Genomic DNA, 18,053 nt, shown 5'->3' with positions numbered 1-18,053 from the left:
GGCAGCCAGGGGAGGCCAGAGGATGGTCCAGCAGTGGTGGGCCAGAGCGCCTTGGACTTCGACCCTCGGCTCTCACCTCCAGCCTGCTGCCTCTCTCTTAACAGACGCCATCATCCTTTAGGTTGAAAAGAGAAGGCGGGAATGAGGAGAAGAAAACAGGATGCCGTTTTAAGGAGGAGAAACGTGAGAATCTAGACCAGCACTGTTTGACGCGCAGTTTAAACTTAAATTACATTAAATTAAACCTCTAACATTCAGTTCCTCAGTCCCACTGGCCACGTTACTGGGTTGTGCTCTCCTAGACAGGACCAGGTGTTGAAAGGGTAGAGATTGCAAGTCTCTCTTAAATGCACTGTTGTTGGGAGTGTAAATTGGTTCAGTCACTTTGAAAACAGTTTGAATTGTCTTGGTGGGTGAACATTCATGCCTGGCACAGGCCCTTTGTTAGCCTGTGGACTGACGGTAGCTGTCTCAGGGCCCGGGCGACCAGAGCAGGGCTTTGCGCCTGGGACAGTGTGCTGTGTGCCGCACTCCCTGCATCCTTACTAAAGCAGGTGTGCAGCCTCGTCACTGGGCCCCCTGCAGTGGCTCCTTACACTGCCCGCCCTCCCTTCAGCCAAGAATTAGCACATAAACAGGCAACCAAATCTTCAGGCCAGTTATTTACAAGAAGAAATTATTTCAAGAAGAAATTGAGACTGTGTAGTGGGAGTACATGAGAACATGATACAGATTAAAAGTGGTTTTGCCTCTTCCCTCAGTACAGATCATTGAAAACCTCTTTATGGTCTCACGTCACCCCTGAAGAGCTCAGAAGAGCTCAGGCGGTGGTAGATAGGGCATCCTTAGTACTGAACTTCTAAAGACTCATCACTGGGCTTGTGGCTCGCTGGCACATATCAAACATTAACCAGGACTGAGGCTTCAGTGAGCAGAGCGTTGACCTGGGTCCAGGAGTGCTCTGCAGTGTCTCCGTTTTGCGTGGCCTGTGGAGAGTTTCTAGACTGTTCCTGTCCACGTGACTACCCCTGTTCGCTCGGCAGGGCACTTCTTGCCTTTGCAGGCAGGCTTCTACTCCGCTGTTAGTACAGTACTCGGTTCTGCAGTGCTGATTCCGGGTGCAAGCCTCCTGCTCGCAGTGAGCCGTGTCTGGAGAGGGTTGTTTTGCTTCAGTGGAATCCAGGAACAAATAATGAAAAGTACAGCGAGTACAAGGCCGAGGACAGACCCAGCACACACTTATCAGTCATCTGAAAAATGCACGGCCTTTCCAAGACAAATATGGACTCCTGTTTCTAGGAAAACACCGAAAAGTACTTATCAATTACCCTGTATATGGTTTGTGGAAAAAGACCACATCGGCCTACCCTGAAAGCGATGGCAAAGCAGATTCCTCTGGGCAACCGGCGGCCGAGTGGCATGAGCGAGAGCCACGGCTGAATCCCAGACTGTGGCCTGGGACCAGTCCACGGAGCGCTGCTGCTCCCTTGGAGGATTCCTGTGTCCCTCGCCCTGGGCCCAGGTCGCTGAGGTCCTCTTGAAGAAGTCCAGAAGCCCGGTGTCTGCTCCTGAGACGCCCAGGTGCCCTCGCCGTTCTTCCCGGCCCTCGCCGAGTCCAGAGGCACCTCTCCTGAAGATTCCTAGAAAAGTGGGGTTTTCCCGAGGGGAAGTCTTAGTGGCAACAACAGGAGCCGTCTCCAGTAGATAGCCCACATCCTGTCAGGCACAGGCAAGCACCATTTTATTTGATCCTCACAGCGGGCCTGTGAGGTAGGTGTCCTCATCCCGTTTCACAGAGAAAACTGAAACCCAGGGTTCAGAGAGCCCACTCACTTGTCCGTGGTCACGTAGAAAATGGCGGAGACAAGGTTGTGGTCAAAACTAGAGAGTCCTTGGGGCGCCTGGGTGGCTTAGTCGGTTAAGCGTCCGACTTTCGCTTAGGTCATGATCTCGCGGTTCGTGGGTTCGAGCCCCGCGTCGGGCTCTGTGCTGGTTGCCAGCTCAGAGCCTGGAGCCTGTTTCAGAGTCTGTGACTCCCTCTCTCTCTGACCCTCCCCTGCTCACGCTGTCTCTCTCTCTCTCTCTCTCTCTCTCCTAGAAATAAATAAAACATTAAAAAAAAAAAAAAAAAAAAAAACTAGAGAGTCCTGAACAGCACTGTCCCCTCGTGAGTGCACTCATGGGTGATGCCGCGCTCACTTCCAGTCGCTAAAGTTAGACCCCTCCTGCGCCGCGTAGTGCTTTTTCTTTCCGATGAAGAAGGGGAACCATGTCAACCATAATGCTTAACCTCTCTGCCTTTTCTCCCCTTGCCCGTCCAGGACTCAAGCCCAGAGGGTTCGCAAGCCGCGCTGCTGCACCGGGCCCCAGGGCCTGCTGCCCCGCTATTCCGAGAGCCAGGCGGAAGGGCAGGAGCAGCTCTTCAGACTGACAGACAACATTCAGGACGAATTGTAAGTGGAGCCTCGGGACTCTGCCGGTTCCCGAGTTATCTTTTCCATCTCTGAGTCTAAGTGGTTGGTACTCTTCTGAGCATCGTCGGGACTCTGAGGTGTTAGAGTGGAACTCGTCGAAGATTCCTTGACGCTGACAGTTCATAGGTTCAGGTATGACTGCTTGTGCAAAGCCTCTGATGTCAAGTGGAGATTCTCAAACAGTTCCCCAGAGGGACCTCTGGGTTTTGTTTCTAGAAGATGGTGGTGCTTCTCTAGTTTGTTCAAAGAGAGGAGATCATGAATGGAATGTTCTCAGTTTTAAGGCCTTTTTCTCTGTAAAATGTCCTTAAACTTTGGTGTTCTACTGTTTGCTGCAGAACAGTAATGAAACAAAACAGAAACAAAAGGTAGCTGAAAATGTTAGAAAAGCAATTTTTAACTTTTTTTTGAGAGAAAGAGAGCACGCACATGAGCAGGGAGAGGGGCCAGGGAAAGACTCCCAAGCAGGGTCCACACTCAGCACCGACCCAGATACGGGCCTCGATCCCATGACCCTGAGATCATGGCCTGAGCCAAAATCAAGTGCCAGATGCTCAAACCGACTGAGCCACCCAGACGCCCCAAGAAAAGCAGTTTTTAAAAAAGTGTTTTGTTGCTCTTTGAATGCGAGGCCTTATATACCTCGGGTCTTGGAGTATTTTCAGTTAGTGAAATTATTCTAAGTTGTTATGATAGGACTCAGTATATCATTATTTTAGGATATTCTACAGAGACCCATTAGCATTAAAAAGAGCTCTGTAACTTGAATTGGTGTCAGATCCTCCAGTCCAGAGAAGGCAATTGGTTGTGCCTGATGAGTTTCAAAATGCTCATTCAGTTTCTTTTAATGCTCATTTCTCTCCTTTAAGCTATAGCAAGAGAGGGAGGGCTCTGAGGGCCATGAATATTGTTTGGTTGATAGAGGAGTGTCCGAAGCAGAGTCAGGATAGCTTTCACTGTCCTTGTTAGAGACACTGTTAAGCTGACCCCGTCCCATATTTTTGTAGCAGCATTTGAATGGAGACATCAGAAATCAAGTCTAGAATTCATCTGTTGCTTGCTGGGTAGGATGGCATCTTCCTGGATGTGTTTTGGGACCCAGGCCCCCTGCAGTGTTACTGGAAGGTCTCTTTTTTTTTTTTTTTTTTTTTTTATTTCTAGGAGAGAGAGAGAGAGACCGCGTGAGCAGGGGAGGATCAGAGAGAGAGGGAGACACAGACTCTGAAATAGGCTCCAGGCTCAGAGCTGGAAGTCAGCACAGAGCCCGACGCGGGGCTCGAACCCACGAACCGCGAGATCATGACCTAAGCGAAAGTCGGACGCTTAACCGACTAAGCCACCCAGGCGCCCCAGAAGGCCTCTTGATGAGACTTTATATCGTCTCAGCTCAGGCTGCCGTCAGAAGTACCATAGTCTGGGTGACTTGAAAAAACAAAAATTTATTTTCTCACAGTTCTGGAGGTGCACCAGCCAGTTTGGTTCCTGGTGAAAGCTCTCTTCTGGCCTTGCAGATGGCCACCTTCTGGCTGAGAGAGCATGTGCACAAGCTCTGGTGTAAAAGGACACTAATCCTATAGGATCAGGGCCCTGCCCTTAAGACCTCACTTAACCTTAATACTTCCTTACTCCAAATAGGACCTCAGCATAAGGATAACGCAGGGACGCAGTTCCGTCCACAGCATGCTTCTTGAATACGTTGTGCTCGTTTAGTCTCGCCCCGGCTCGGGTCACCGCTCCAGTACCCAGAATCCCCAGGCAGCTTCACTCCAGGGGGCACTTTCTATTCCTGCTTCCTTGGGGTAGGAGTTGGTGCCACAGCTGCCCTTCATACGCCTTTGCTGGTGGAACTCTTGGATCAGAGGCCTGGAGAGTCATTCCTCGGGTCCAGCAGGCATGGTTCGGGGTCGGCTAGAAGGGCAGCGCCAGGAGCACTGGGGTTTTCACCTGTTGCATTCACTGTGCCATCCTCAGCCTCTAGAGCAGTGCCTGGCACATAATAGGCACTCAGTAAATATTTGTTGAAAGAATAATAGCTGGACAGCTGCCGTGTGGCATTATATTAATACACGTTCACTTTTCCATCTTTTGGAGGGTTTTTTGGTCAAAGGTTGAGATTATAAAGTATTGTACATTATGCTTTTCATATCCTCCCCCACTCACTGCTATCCAATTCAAACCGTGTCTGGTGCTTGTAAAGTTCATTTTCAGTAGAATGGCATGTTCCAGAAACACAAGGGAGAAATGGTGTAGTACAGCTAACGTAGGGTCGTTGCCAGTGAGGTACACGCACATTGAAAACAGAGCCACGTAAAGCTGGAAACTGGAATCAAACCGAAGTTGGTAAAATAGACTTCGTGAAACCCTTGAAATTCATATGAGCTGGGAAGAGATATTGGCATGAATGAATTTTGACTCTACAGATGAAAACCATGTGTCGCTACCCAAGTTTGTGTGTTAAATCTCGCCAGTTCAATGTTGAAGAACGCACGTGACCATGGCCTTCCTCAGCGTACAAGGAAGAAGTTATCAGGGAACCCAACAAATGTTTCTCTGAAGTATTCTTGGTTGTCAGGCTGGGTCTTCATGGTAACGTGAACATTAGAATCATCGCTTTGCAAGAAAGGGGTTTTCAAGAAATGCACACGAGTGCCAAATTATACCTCTGACTTTTATCCTAGACTTGTAATTAAAAACATATTTAAAGACCTAATTATTTGCATATTTTCCTTCAGAGTTAACCCCTTAAAAGGGTCTTTAATACCTTGCTCTACTGTTCTAACTAAATGTTTCCACATTTTTTTCCAGTTAGACTCACTGTTTCACTTCTGGAAAATGTTGTGTAATTACTTCCTGATGTAGTGAAAACCCCACAAAGTCCCCAGTGCCATGGGCGCTTCAAGTGTGTTCTCCCAGATCAAGTTGCATTTAATTTTTTTATTTTATTTAATTAATTAGTATTAAAAAGATAGTTACTGACATACAGTTTAAGATCTGGCCAGCTGAAAAAGCTTCAGTTTTAGGAAGAATCAACTATCTCTCTGGTACGCTACAAAATTACCATTGCTTCCCATCCTTTTCAGTTTGGGTTTTGAAATAGGATCCTGGGTTAAGATGATGTTCAAGTAAAATTTGCCCAATCTGATTAAATTATCTTTCCCTTATAACTAGTGTCTAATCTGTAGCCAGAGACCTCATTTTCATTATAAAAAAAGAAGGAGGAGGAGGAGAAGGAGAAAAAGAAAGAAAAAAGTCCTTATTTTCTTTCTACAACTTTATCACAGACAAAGTGACACACCAGCATTGTAAGCTTTTTAGGGTGGCTCTTACCTTTTGAGAAAAGGGTGCCTTGAGCCACCCATGTGGCCTATGAAACTGCTCTGATCTACTGCTCTGACAACTGGATTGTATTTTTAAAACATAGTTTTAGAATATAACATTTATGAGATTGTTTTTAAAAATACAGAGAAGTATAAAAAAAAGAAAAGAAAAATAGCCTGTTAACCCAGCTGCCAAATAAGCTGCTTTCTCTGTTTGATGAAAGAAACGCATGCACATGGTCAGCACATTCAGAGAGTTACAAAAAGAAATAAAATCAAGAGTAACATTTTCCTTTCTTGCCCTCCATGTAAACATACTGGAGGGCATATGTTTACTCCATGTAAACATATGGCATTTTGGATCTTGTCTTTCGTGACAAGTTGCAGATGAGACAGAAATCAGAATTTTTTTTCTTAGACCACAGTACTATGTATAGTGTTGATTCTAACAGCGTAGAATCATAAATATAAACCTTATAGTAACATATAGAGCCTCAAAACAAAAACAAAAGACAAGTCCTTCTGAGGAATGGGCTAAAACTCTTTAGCCTTCATTTTCTAAACCAGAAAATAATCTGTCAGTAACCATAGACACTTAGAGAATTGGACATTCTTTGATATGCCCCTGAATTAAAGCTCATTTGACAGATTAGCCAGCTGTGCCGATAAAAGTTAATGGCTAAATGAGTAAATCTTTAGTAAGTTAAATCAAGTCTAAGAGAGTTGTTTTTTTTTTTTAACTTGACTACTGGTAAAACATACCCAGCATACAAAGTTGTATGTTCTCTGGCAAACTCCACCGGACCTTACAATGTAAATTCTCTGTCAGGTTTTTTTTTTTTTTTTAATGTTTCATTTATTTTTGAGAGAGGGAGAGAGAGAGACAGCATGAGCAGCAGAGGGTCAGAGAGAGAGGGAGACACAGAATCCAAAGACAGGCTTCAGGCTCTGAGCTAGTTGTCAGCACAGAGCCCAACATGGGGCTCGAACCCACAAACTCTGAGATCATGACCTGAGCTGAAGTCAGACGCTTAACTGACTGAGCCACCCAGGCGCCCCTCTCTGTCAGTTTCTAAGACTAACACATGAATGTATCGAATGCTAGTTTGTGCCTTTGTGCCAGGAAGAGTAAGAAATGTGCTCTTTCCCCGCCGAGTTCACAGTCTAGCAGGGGAAGCAGACAGCATTACCAACTCTGTAACATACGATTGCTTTTAAAATAGAAGTGTGAGCCATGTGTTGTGAGGCTTCAGGGGGAAGTGATTAATTTATTCTCAGAGAGCCAGGGAAGGCCGTGCGCAGTTGGCCTCGTCCTGCAGAATGAGGAGCATGTGCCCGGGAGAGAAGAGAGAAGGGCCCATACGCAGAGAAGGGTGCTGGGCTCGGGCACAGAGGTGGCAGAGCTACTGGCGTTTCTGGGGGGTTGGGGCTCGCCAGGTGTGGTGGCAGCACCCGCGTGGGAAGGTGGCTCCCAGCCCCGATCCTAACAGCCACACCGAGTTCACCTGTCCTGTGGGCAGTGGGGAGATTTTGAAGAGGATCCCACTCGGAATTACATAGTAAGGACGGAACCTCGCGGACAGCAGAGAAATGGATCAGAGTCAGAGGGACGGGACAGAAGGGCGGGGGGGTGAGGGTGGGGGGCAGCGTCGCCCTGGAAGTAAGTGGTCCCGGTGAGCGGGGGAGGCGCCCGAGCACAGGTGGTGGCGGCGAGAAGCATTGGGAGGACGGAGCTGAGGTATCTGGGGAGGTGGCATCAGCATAATTTAGAGTCACGCTGGCTGAATACAATATCGGAGTCAGGAGGTGGGGGGGAGGGACCCCCAGGCTTCTTGCCCGTTTGGCTGGACCAGGATGCCGACCAGTGTGACAGCCGGGGGGCGGTGTGGGGGGGATTGGAGAAGCAGGAGCAGCCTGGCTGAGCCCATCCTGAGTGTGAGGATGTGCGGGATGCGTATGTGTGCAGAACCAGGCTCAAACACAGATTTGGGGGTCACAGATGGACCCGGAGGTGACACATTCGGGGGGTGGTATTCTAGGAGCGTTTCTGCAACAGGATGACTCAGAACTTTTCTATTTTGAAATGACTCCAAAATGGAGTAGAATACGGATATACAAACAGAGTTAATAGGCAAGAAATGAAAAGTGGGAGGAAGAGCAAGAAATCACATTGAAGAGGGGGGTGAAGCAGTTACGTGGCAGATTGCTGTCTCCCCAGGGACCGGTTGGTCCCCGTGGACCCGTTTTCCATGTGGCCGCTTGGAAGGGCACTCATTTCTCCCACCTGCTGATGTTAGGGTTTAGGGGCCTCTTGTGCCCTCCTCCCATCAGGGCCCCTTAGCATCTGTCTCAACAAAAGAAGGAAATTGCAGTGGCCACCATCAAATGTTCCAACTCTTCCATGTAGAGGTGATGGGCCAGGCGGGCTGGTTCTGGTGGCTTGTCAGCCACGCGACTCGGAGAGGATGTTACCACCTGCCACCGAGGGAGAGACTGCGGCTAACGTTGGTGATGCCGTTGGTGGCTGAGAGTGCCCCCATGGTGTTCGTGGTTGGGGGATATTGTTAGCAAGAGTGGACTTTACTCCTGTGACCTCAGGCCTTGCCAGAGTCACCCACTATAAGCACCTGTCACCTCAAAGAATGATATGAGTGAGCCATGTGCCCCAGCCTTTCTGAAGAAATTTTCTGACCTTGATCCCAAGGTCAGAGTGCCCTCTTTCTCCCCTTAAAGGAGGATGAAAGGTAAAAATTTTATCTGAAGTCTAAAAATCCTATTTTTTATAGAAGCAATTATAGTGTCTACACCAACTTAAAATGTATCACCAGGTCGCGGGGTGACCTCCCTCTTTCCCTGCGTATTTGAAGGGTAGAGCTCATCCAGATGCCTTGGGTTTCAGGCCACAATTTTTCATTCTCCCTCCCTGTGGGTTCTTAACAGGTCAGAGGCTAGAAGGATGTGCTCACGATCAGCCCGAGACCACACTGGCTTTCTTCCTGCGTCATCCCCTGAGGTTTCACAATCGTCCCTCACTTATGGGTCAGGAGCAGCCCCGTGTGAAACACGGTTGTTCTAGAATGAAGAGTGGGAAGTCGGGTCCGGACTGGGCTCCAGGGCAGCAGTAGCTGCTGCTGCTCTGTTAGCAAAACCCCGAGCCTCTTGAGTGGAGCCCACGAGAGCCTGTGGAGAGAAGCTTCTCCAGGAGGAGGGCCAGGAGGGGAGGGAAGCGCTGTGGTTCTGGAGAAGAAAGGGACAGAGGAAGGCGCCTTTGGCAGAGTTTGGAAAGCTGCCTTGGCCAGCTTCTCTGGTCACCCTGAGCTGTTGGTCCTCTTGCAGATGGCACGCTTGGGCCCTGTGTCTGTAACAGGAGACCCCAGCCTCGAGCTCAGTTTTAATTATTCTTTGGCATGGTTTCCAGAGTTTGTAAAAAAGAGAAAGATGATGACCAAGAGGAAACCCAAAGCCCTGATGGCTGGTCATAGGAGCACAAGGGAAGCGTCAGGGGGAGACGGAGGGGCAAAGTCAGTCTCTGGGTTCTTCATGGTTGGGCCGGCACCCCAGCCGCGGCCTCACTATCTCCCATTCTCCTGCTCTCCATTGTACCGTTGACTCTGATCTGCTTTTGATTTGAAAAGACTTCAGAAGAGTTCGTGGAGGGACACGTGGGTGGCTCAGTCAGTTAAGTGTCTGACTCTTGATTTCAGCTCAGGTCACGATGGGATCGAGCCCCGCGTTGGGCTCTGCACTGAGCATGGGACCTGCTTGGGATTCTCTCTCTCCCTGTCTCTCTGCCCCTCACCCCTCCCCCCCCCATAAATAAACTAAAAAAGAAGAAGAAGAAGAGTTCATGTAAATGTCCAGAAAGTGTCATTAATGTGTGGTGGCTTCAGTGTATGAAGGGGGCCCCTGGTCGCAGAACAGAGGTCTATGCACATTCACAAAGCTGCTCCTCTCCCCTCACATTTCTGTGTGGCCATGAGCAGACTTTCCTGCCAGGTAGTGTCACCTTTGTCGTCAGATGAAAGAACCGACCCACAGGGACAGCAGTGGGGCTGCCCAGAATCTCTGAGCCCGGCGGCGTCTCCCGGCCCTTGCTGCCTTTGTTTCCTCCTCTGTGTGAAGATGTGTCAGTAGAGCACCCGGGCTCAGAGCCCCCTTCCTCCCGAAGCGCTCCTGGCCTGAGGACTTGTGCCATCTGTGGCATCGTGGAAAGAAGTCTATTTTAAAGCCTATAAAAGTGTTCCAGCATGGAAAGTGCACTAGTAATTCAGCCGCCCTGGCCCCGGTGTGAGAGCAGCTGCCCGGATGGAAAGGCCTTGGCTCTTTCTAGAGGCTGGGCCTAAATGTCAGCTACGGCAGGTGCCCAACGAATGAGCGTGGGAGCAAGGGTCGTGGGGTAGGAGTGCCCCACCCCGTGCTGGACCAGAGGAAAGGAAATAAACTGTTGGATTTTTCTTTAAATTTTTTAATGCTTATTTATTTTTGAAAGACAGAGCATGAGCGAGGGGGGGGTGGCCAGAGAGAGAGGGAGACGCAGAATCCAAAGCAGGCTCCGGGCTCCAAGCTGTCAGCACAGAGCCTGATGCAGGGCTCGAACCCATGAACCTTGAGATCATGCCCTGAGCCGAAGTCTGACGCTCAACCGACTGAGCCACCCAGGTGCCCCGTCAGTTGGATTTTTAATGCACACTGCTGCTCTCATCCCAACTGAGGTAGCCAACTCTGGGGTCTCTTTTGAGACCCCATTGCATGCCCAGCCCAGCTGTGCTCAGAAACCATGGGCTGTTTTGGGTTTTCATGCTAGCTGCTCAGCAAGTTCTGGGCCTGTGGTGCTTCCTCTGTGTCAGGGTGCTTTTCTCAGTTCTCACTTTCTGTCTGTCTCACTCTCTGTTTCCTCTTTTCTTCCCCCATACGACCCATTTTATTTTTTTTTTTTTTTTGAGAGAGAGCAAGCGCACTTGTGCATGCACAAGTTGGATGGGGGAGGGGCAGAGAGAGGGGGACAGAGGATCCAAAGCTGGCTCTGTGGCTGACCGCAGCGAGCCTGATGCAGGGCTCGAACTCACGAATCGCGAGATCATGCCCTGAGCCGAAGTCAGACACTCAACCGACTGAGCCGCCCAGGCGCCCTGGGACAAGCTATTTTAGATTCTGTTTAGTTTGATTAAGTGATAATGCTGCCCCCTTGATACTGTCAGAGCCTGGAATGTGGGAAATTCTGTGCTAAGTGGCCTCAACACCAAAGGCTGCTGGCTACTTCTAATTTTGGCATCGAGACTTTACAAGTCTGCATTCTTGGCATTGCCAACCAGTTAGAATAGAACAATAAACCCCGATTTTTGTCATGCAAGGCTGTGAGTAAAGTGGCAACTGGAACAGGCAGACGCTTACCGAGGGTGTAGGGGGGTGGCTCACTCAGTAGGGGTGGGCTCCTGGGCAGACAGTGCCGGGGGCGGGGGGGTGTAGGATGCAGACCCCACTCTTACACCAGCTTAGAGAGCCGAGTTAGCGTTTGGCAGTGCTTCTGAAGGTGAGCGGTTAGGTGTTCAAAAGTGGGGGCAGGACTGGAGGATTCCAGGCAAGCTTCGTGGAGGAGTGGGAACTTGGAAATCCTCAGAGGGGAAAGCTTTGGGGTGGAGGTGGGGGGGTGGTCTCTGAGCCCCGTACATGCTTGGGTCTCAAAGGAAATGGGCCCATGCCCCAGCGGCCCACGCCCAGGCCTCCGTCCCATTGATGTTTTGTGACGGCTGAGAAACAAAGCCATCCCGGGACCCCAGTCCCCACGCAGCTCTAGGGAGGGAGCCCCGCTTGGCTCAGCGACCACAGTCTGGAAATTCCTCTCAGGACGTCAAGTCCCAGGGGGCCAGAGCTTGACAGCCAGCCTGTCGTCAGCTCTTAGTATTCTTGCCGTCATCTGGGCTCTTTTGCTGTCCCTCGACGTGGCCGCCCCATTGTGGGAGGCTGTCACAAGATGCCGCGGAGGCAGCCAGGCCCCGGAGAGCTGCCGCGGCGGGTTCCAGGGGTCACTGCCCTTCATTCAGGAGCTGAGCTGAAAGGTTTGACGTGCATAAATTTCCACATTCAATCTGTGAGCTCCATGGAGGACGGGGAATGAGAACCTCCCCCCCACCCCACCCCCACCGAGCGGCCCTACAGCCCCTACAAGTAAGGCCTGGAAGTCCGTCAAGTCGGGATTAGAGCTGTGCTTCAGAAAGCACTCTCTGCCTTCCTGGAGTTTTCTGAACACACGGTGGTCCTCTCCCAGGTTCCCATCGCTTAGTGTGCGGCCGAGACCGGGCCGGGCCGCCCCGTTAGAACCGTGACAAGGAAGGCAAGACGCGGGCGCAGGTGTAAGAACACCAGAGGCGTCATTCCCAGCAGCTGCCTGGGAAACCTCTTCGCCTCTGCGCCCCCCTCTGCGCCTCCACCCCCCACCCCCTTGGCCCGTGTGGACGCTGTCAGCAGCTACTTCAGTGGGTGTCGCAAAGTGTGATGTTTTCTTACTCCGTTCTGCCCAACAAAGCCTGCTTACATTTCCTCTGGGCCTCAACCTCCCTAAAAACTCTCACTGAAAAAAAAACCCCTATATGGTGCAAGTCCAGGGCTTAAAATTGTCTCTCTCGTTGGTAGTGGTGGTCGTCATCCTGGGCTACTTCTAGTCCAGCGCCCCATGTATGGGGCTGTGCGCCGACAGGCCCGGGAGGTCAGTGACACCTTAGTCCAGGCTTAATAAGGGAGAGGAAAAGTGAGGGAGCCTGGTCAGGAGCGTGCACACCAGGCCTCTTCCCCTTCCTTTGACTCGGTGACCAGGGGTGGCCTGGCCGCCGTGGGTTGAGGCCAAGCTCACGGGGCCCTTCTGACCCTTCCCCCCTTTCTCACAGCTTCATAGCCGTGGAGAACATTGATAGCTACTGCGTGCTCATCTCCTCCAAAGCGGTTTACTTCCTGAAAAGTGGGGACTATGTGGATCGAGAGGCCATCTTCCTGGAAGTCAAATACGACGATCTCTACCACTGCCTCGTCTCCAAGGACCACGGGAAGGTGTATGTGCAGGTGACCAAGAAGGCCGTGAACTCAAGCAGTGGCGTGTCCATCCCCGGCCCTTCCCACCAGAAGCCAATGGTGAGTGCACTCCCGGCCCGTCTTCTTCGTCCCTCTAGTCTCCCAGAATGGTTGTAGTCCACGGCTGAGAGATAGAAAGGGCCCTCGGAACGCCTCTGCCCTGCTTACGCTTCTCAGCAGGAATTCATTTTAGGGTTGCCCTGGGCTGTTATTAATCCCCAGGGGTGCCGCTCCTCGGTGCTGCATACAGGAGGAGCTCAGTGTGCGCTAACTGGGGGTGACGCTGCCCTCCCAGCTCTACCAGTAATGACCACCCCAGTTACTCAGCATTTGTGCCCCCACTGCCCATCAATACAGTGCAGACAGGACCTAACGACATGAAACGTGGGGGGTTTTTTAATTCCTAAAACGTGACTCTTCGGTGCACGAATCTAAGGTCTTAGAGTGCACACCGGCTTCTCTGTTGTTCCTCCGGTGGAACTATTGCAAACTTCCCTTTTCTGCACAAAGCAGCAGTGGCTAGCATAGCATAGGCCCTTCCCCAGAATGAATTAAAAATAAACATTTGTAAATAAAATGTATACATCGCCTCCGAAGGGCACAAGGTGTTGGCACGGCAGGACCTTTAAATAATAACGTTCCCATTAATAACCAGCATCCGTTAAGGATGTGCTATGTGCCGGGCTGGATGCTAAGTGCTTCCTAAGGGTGATGTGATGCTCTCTCATCGTTCCCACGTGATGGGCGAGGAGGCTTGGTGAGGGCAAGGGGCGTGCCCGAGGTTATATGGCCACCCCTGGAAGGAACTGGGCTCCAAACCAGGTGGTGTGACTCCAGAACTGGCAGTCTAGACCACCTTGCTCATGCTTCCACTCGCACAGACTGTTGGCTCAGCAGAAGCACGTGTGAGGAGACCCACCGTCTCTAGCCGTAGCCTGACTTGGTAGCTTTTCATGAAACCCAGGTGCCCATCGTGCCCACTTTTCACCTGGCATGCCGGGATTTTCAAAGCTGCGCTCAAGAACCATGTGCCACTCAAAATGGCCCCGCTTCCGATCCCTGGCTCTTCCTACAGATCAGAAATCACAGCCAACCTTGTTGGGCCTCCCTCCTCAGAAACTGCTTGACCTTCCCCTGCTCAGGAATGTACTCGGGTCTGGCGTGGCTTGAGCAGCTCCCCTGGGGTCGTTGGCCTAAGCCGGGGCTGGTAGGTTCACACACTTAACACCCAGAAGTTGAGTATTTCCACAAGTTCCTTTTCGTGAGCCTTGCCCAGCGACACTTGTCTCCTTTCAAAGCAAGTGAGCGCCTCAGCATTCCCGATAGGAAAGGCCTCCAGACATTCTTCTTCCCTCTTTGACTGGCACCAGGCACTCGCGGTGAGCCCCCCTTGGTGCCGCCCCTTCTCCTCGCCCTCAGCCTGTGGCCTCAGCAGACCCTTGTCTTCCCAGGGCCGAGGCTGGTTTGCGCTCGGTTCCAGGGCGTCCCAAATATCGGATGACTGTGGCTTGGCTACCCCGTCACCTGGGATGTATGTCAAAGATGCAGATTCCAGGAATCCAGCATTAACCAGGAGCAGGCCCTGGGAATCTTTCTTAAAAGTAAACCCGTACCGTTCTGATCTGCAGCCAGCCTGGGAGCCGGGGCCTGGGCCGGGTTACTCGCCCGCGCCCCGTGGTTTGTGCGGCCTCCTCCTCACGGGCAGGGTGCTCACGCCGCTCTGCGCTCTCTCCAGGTCCATGTGAAGTCGGAGGGCCTTGCTGTCAAGCTATCACAGGAGATAAACTATGCAAAGAGCCTTTACTATGAGCAGCAACTGATGTTAAGACTCAATGAAAATCAAGAGCAGTTGGAACTGGACTCCTGAAAATTCCCAGCCGCCAGCCAGACGCTCCCGGACACAGGCCCCAAGTCAGTCAGGAGGAAGGACCCAAAGGCTCGGCCTAACCCAGAGGCAAAACCAGAAGAAGGTTTGGGGGACGATATCAAGGACCGAGGGGAGGATACAAACGGAAACTATATTAATTTGTGGGTGGGATGGGGGTTACTTTAGATTATGGGGGAAGTAATTTTTAAAAGGTATTGGCTGAATAACGTTAAAAAAAAAAATGTACTGAGATGAATCTAAGTTTTAGGCGGCCCTGTATTTTGTTAACATGTATATATGTACAACTGTGTGTCTGTAAATACACAGGAGCATTTCCAAGCAGGGCCTGTGACGCGTGTAAAGGTTTGTTAACTGTAAAGTAATATAAAGTTATATTGGATCTTATATTGCACTAATTCTACACGTCTGATTCAGGGTACTCGCTACATAAGAAGCATTCTCGAAAGGTGAAGAATGTTGTGTGTTAGTTTTGGAAACTAGAGTATTCCCAGGAACGAGGACGGAGGCCAGACGGGAGGCCCTCTCGAGTGGCGGCCTCGAGGCCGAAGCGGGGAACCGGCCCCCAGAGGGAGATGCAGGGCAGTGGCGTGGACCCCCATCTTTTATTTATTTCCCACCCCCGTTTTAAAAGTAGTTCCTAGATTGTCACAAATTCTTTTCTCGCCATCTACCTATTTGGCTTTCTCCTGACTAGAGTCTTGCCAAACTCTGAGGTAAAATTGTGTTCTGTTATTGTGTGTGTGTGCACATGCACACGCACACACACACCCACACACACACCAGCACCAGCATTGTAAGTTTGTCTTGGGTTATCGCAGAGAGGATCCATTTGAAACCCTGTAGGCTCTGTTGATTACAAAGGGGAAAAAAATCTCACAGAATTGTTTATTGTAACAAATCCGAAATCCACAGATTTATCAAAAGTCCACAGTTAAGAAGGGCCTCCTTTCAGAAGGTCCTAGAACTTTTTCCTTTTTTGATAAAGCCACAGGCAAGCACCACAACCGCCCAGCCCTGGGCTCAGTGATGGTAACCCTGGGACGGGAAGGGAGAGGGAGGGAGCCTCCGAAAAGGGGATGAAATCTGAGCATGAAAAAGCTGTTTTGTAAGTTTTTCATGGAACCAAGGGTTGGCTAAGACATCTCTTGTCCCCATTTTAAATCCCAGCCAGCAGCAAGGCCGGGCACGAGTGCCCTCTTCTGCCGGGGTCTTGCTCTTTTTGGAATAAACAGTGGGAGCAGGAGCTCACTCTGGGATGAATGACTAGCCTTGTGATTTTAACATTTTTATTTTAATAAAACTAATCTGTTTCTACAACCTCGTCCCATGTGGCTGAGCTCTAAAAGGACTCAGTGGATCAGCAGATGTGTACAAGGTTTGGGTGTTTGTAACTCTTGACCCAAACCCTTCCCAAGACTCAGATGAAGCTGATCTGCCCTTCTCACCACCCCTCCCCTCTGCACACATGCGCCTGTGCCTCCGGGTTTTTAAAGAAGCAAGAAGGGAGCTTTAGGCCACGTGCTCAAGAGCCTTGAACGCCGAGGCCCATGTAGTCTTCACTGACTCTAAGTTGGTGGATTGCAGCACTGAAGGGTTGTGGGTGGGTTTGGGTTTGTCATTTGTTGGCTTGTGTGTTTTGTGCTGGGTGCCAGTCGTGACTGCGTCTGCTCACACACAGGATCCGCAGCAGGGTGACCCATGTGGTCACCTGCCACGGGTCTTCCTCACCAGCCGCCCCAGTCTGCACCCCGCAAGTTGGGCTTGTGGTTTTTGTCACCGGTGACCCACTGCCAGGCATCACCGTCTCTGAGATGTGAGACTCTCAGAAGGGTTGAGTGTTGGCCTCAGTGAGTTTCTGTCGCTTTCTGGAATGAAGTCGGTGGAGTTTCGTATGACTGACGGGGGCTGCCTCGGGCCCCCCACCCAGCGGCAGCTGTGATGCAGCAAGGTGGCGGAGGGCGCAAAGCTGCTTCCCCTCAGGACCCATTGGGGTGTTCGTTCGGATGCCGTCCTCTGGGCTCCTTTCTAATCTCAGCTCTAGAAACAGTTGCCCATCTCGGTGGATCGTGCAAGGCCTGGCTGCTGGAGGGGCCTGGGAAGAGGCTCCCCTCCCCGCTAGGGCTTCCCAAGCTCTCTGCGCCCGCGGCCCTCACGCCAGCCACCAGCCACCAGCCTCCAGCCACGGTGGGAAGGCTTAGCCCCAGCCGTGGACTTAGATGCCTGCTTGGCCAGGACAAAATGGAGAGCTCTGAAGCAGGCCCGCCCCGGCTCCTTGAATGCCCCATTTCGTTTTCAATTGGTGTTTAGCCCTTGATGTCTGGGACTTTGTTATGATAATTTCTACCGATTTTCATGTGGTCCCAAATACACAGTTTCTCTCTGAGGAAAGTACAATAAGTTGAATAAGGAGAAATTGGATAAGGAGAAATCAAAAGCCATCCTAATTCCCTGACCCCGCAAGATTGGCAGGCCCAGCCGGCCGCGCAAGGCCAGAGCTGCTGCTCTGCCCGCTGGGGGGCTCACCCGAGGGGTCAGGCAGCTCCCCGTGCCCACCGACCGACCGACCGACCGACCGACCACAGGGCAGGAAAGCAGCCTCTCAGCCCCAGCTTGGTGGGTCCTCACCGGCGTGTTCAGAAGGCTCCAGGGCCACTGTGTTTTAAGCATCATCTGTGCCTCAAAATACCATAGTAGCTGCTTGATAAAATCCTGAAAATAAAATACCTGGTTCTCCACTGTGTAAACACGATTATGTGCAATCACCAGTCTGTTAAGACTCTTTCATCTGTCTCTCATATCAGAGTCGTTATTTTTCTTCCTGTGGAATAAAATGCTTTATCAACTTCCCACACAGGTCGTTCTCTTCTGGTTTCTCGGTGTTGCATAGATTCTAGAACCGTCACCAGTGACAAACGCCAAACACATTCTGACATCTGTTCACAGTAACATGTAACCTCTCCCCTCCGGGGAAGCACGGTCCTGGGGCCGACCCTCACCTTGAACGTTACTTCACTTTCCAAGAGTAAGCAGCGCGTTCCGCTCCCCAGAGCCTGGCTTTGTGGGGGCTGCCTCTCCCCCCACCGCTCAGGCAAGCCTCCGAGGCCCAGGCAGGGAGGAAGTTGTCGCATTTGCTGAGAAGGGGAGACTTGAGGAGGAACAGCTTTGGATCCCACTTTGGAGGTGGGAAGTTCAGGGTGCCTACTGGATGCCGCTGGAGATGTCGCATGGGGGCCCACGAGTCTGGAGCTCAAAGGCCAGGCCGGGCCAGAGGTGCCCCACTGGGAGCCACCAGCGTACACAGGACAAGCGGAG

At 51.2% G+C, this 18,053-nt stretch overlaps 1 protein-coding gene across 3 annotated transcripts in view; it reads left to right on the top strand.

Annotated features, from left to right (window-relative positions):
• The window catches only part of VPS13D (vacuolar protein sorting 13 homolog D), a 257,963-nt gene extending 240,373 nt beyond the window's left edge, over positions 1–17,590 (top strand). For all 3 annotated transcript variants that reach the window (XM_039223152.1, XM_039223151.1, XM_039223154.1), the window contains 3 exons: positions 2,322–2,453; positions 12,673–12,913; positions 14,589–17,590. In XM_039223152.1, the coding sequence (XP_039079083.1) occupies positions 2,322–2,453; positions 12,673–12,913; positions 14,589–14,720 (505 nt within the window). In that variant the 3' untranslated portion in view covers positions 14,721–17,590. The remainder of the gene's footprint in view (positions 1–2,321; positions 2,454–12,672; positions 12,914–14,588) is intronic.
• The last annotated feature ends 463 nt before the right edge of the window (positions 17,591–18,053 follow it).

The sequence above is a fragment of the Hyaena hyaena genome, unplaced genomic scaffold (assembly GCF_003009895.1).
Source record: "Hyaena hyaena isolate Hyena2069 unplaced genomic scaffold, ASM300989v1 scaffold_1283, whole genome shotgun sequence".
Lineage (NCBI taxonomy): Eukaryota > Metazoa > Chordata > Mammalia > Carnivora > Hyaenidae > Hyaena > Hyaena hyaena.
This window is presented reverse-complemented; position numbering and strand designations above follow the sequence as displayed.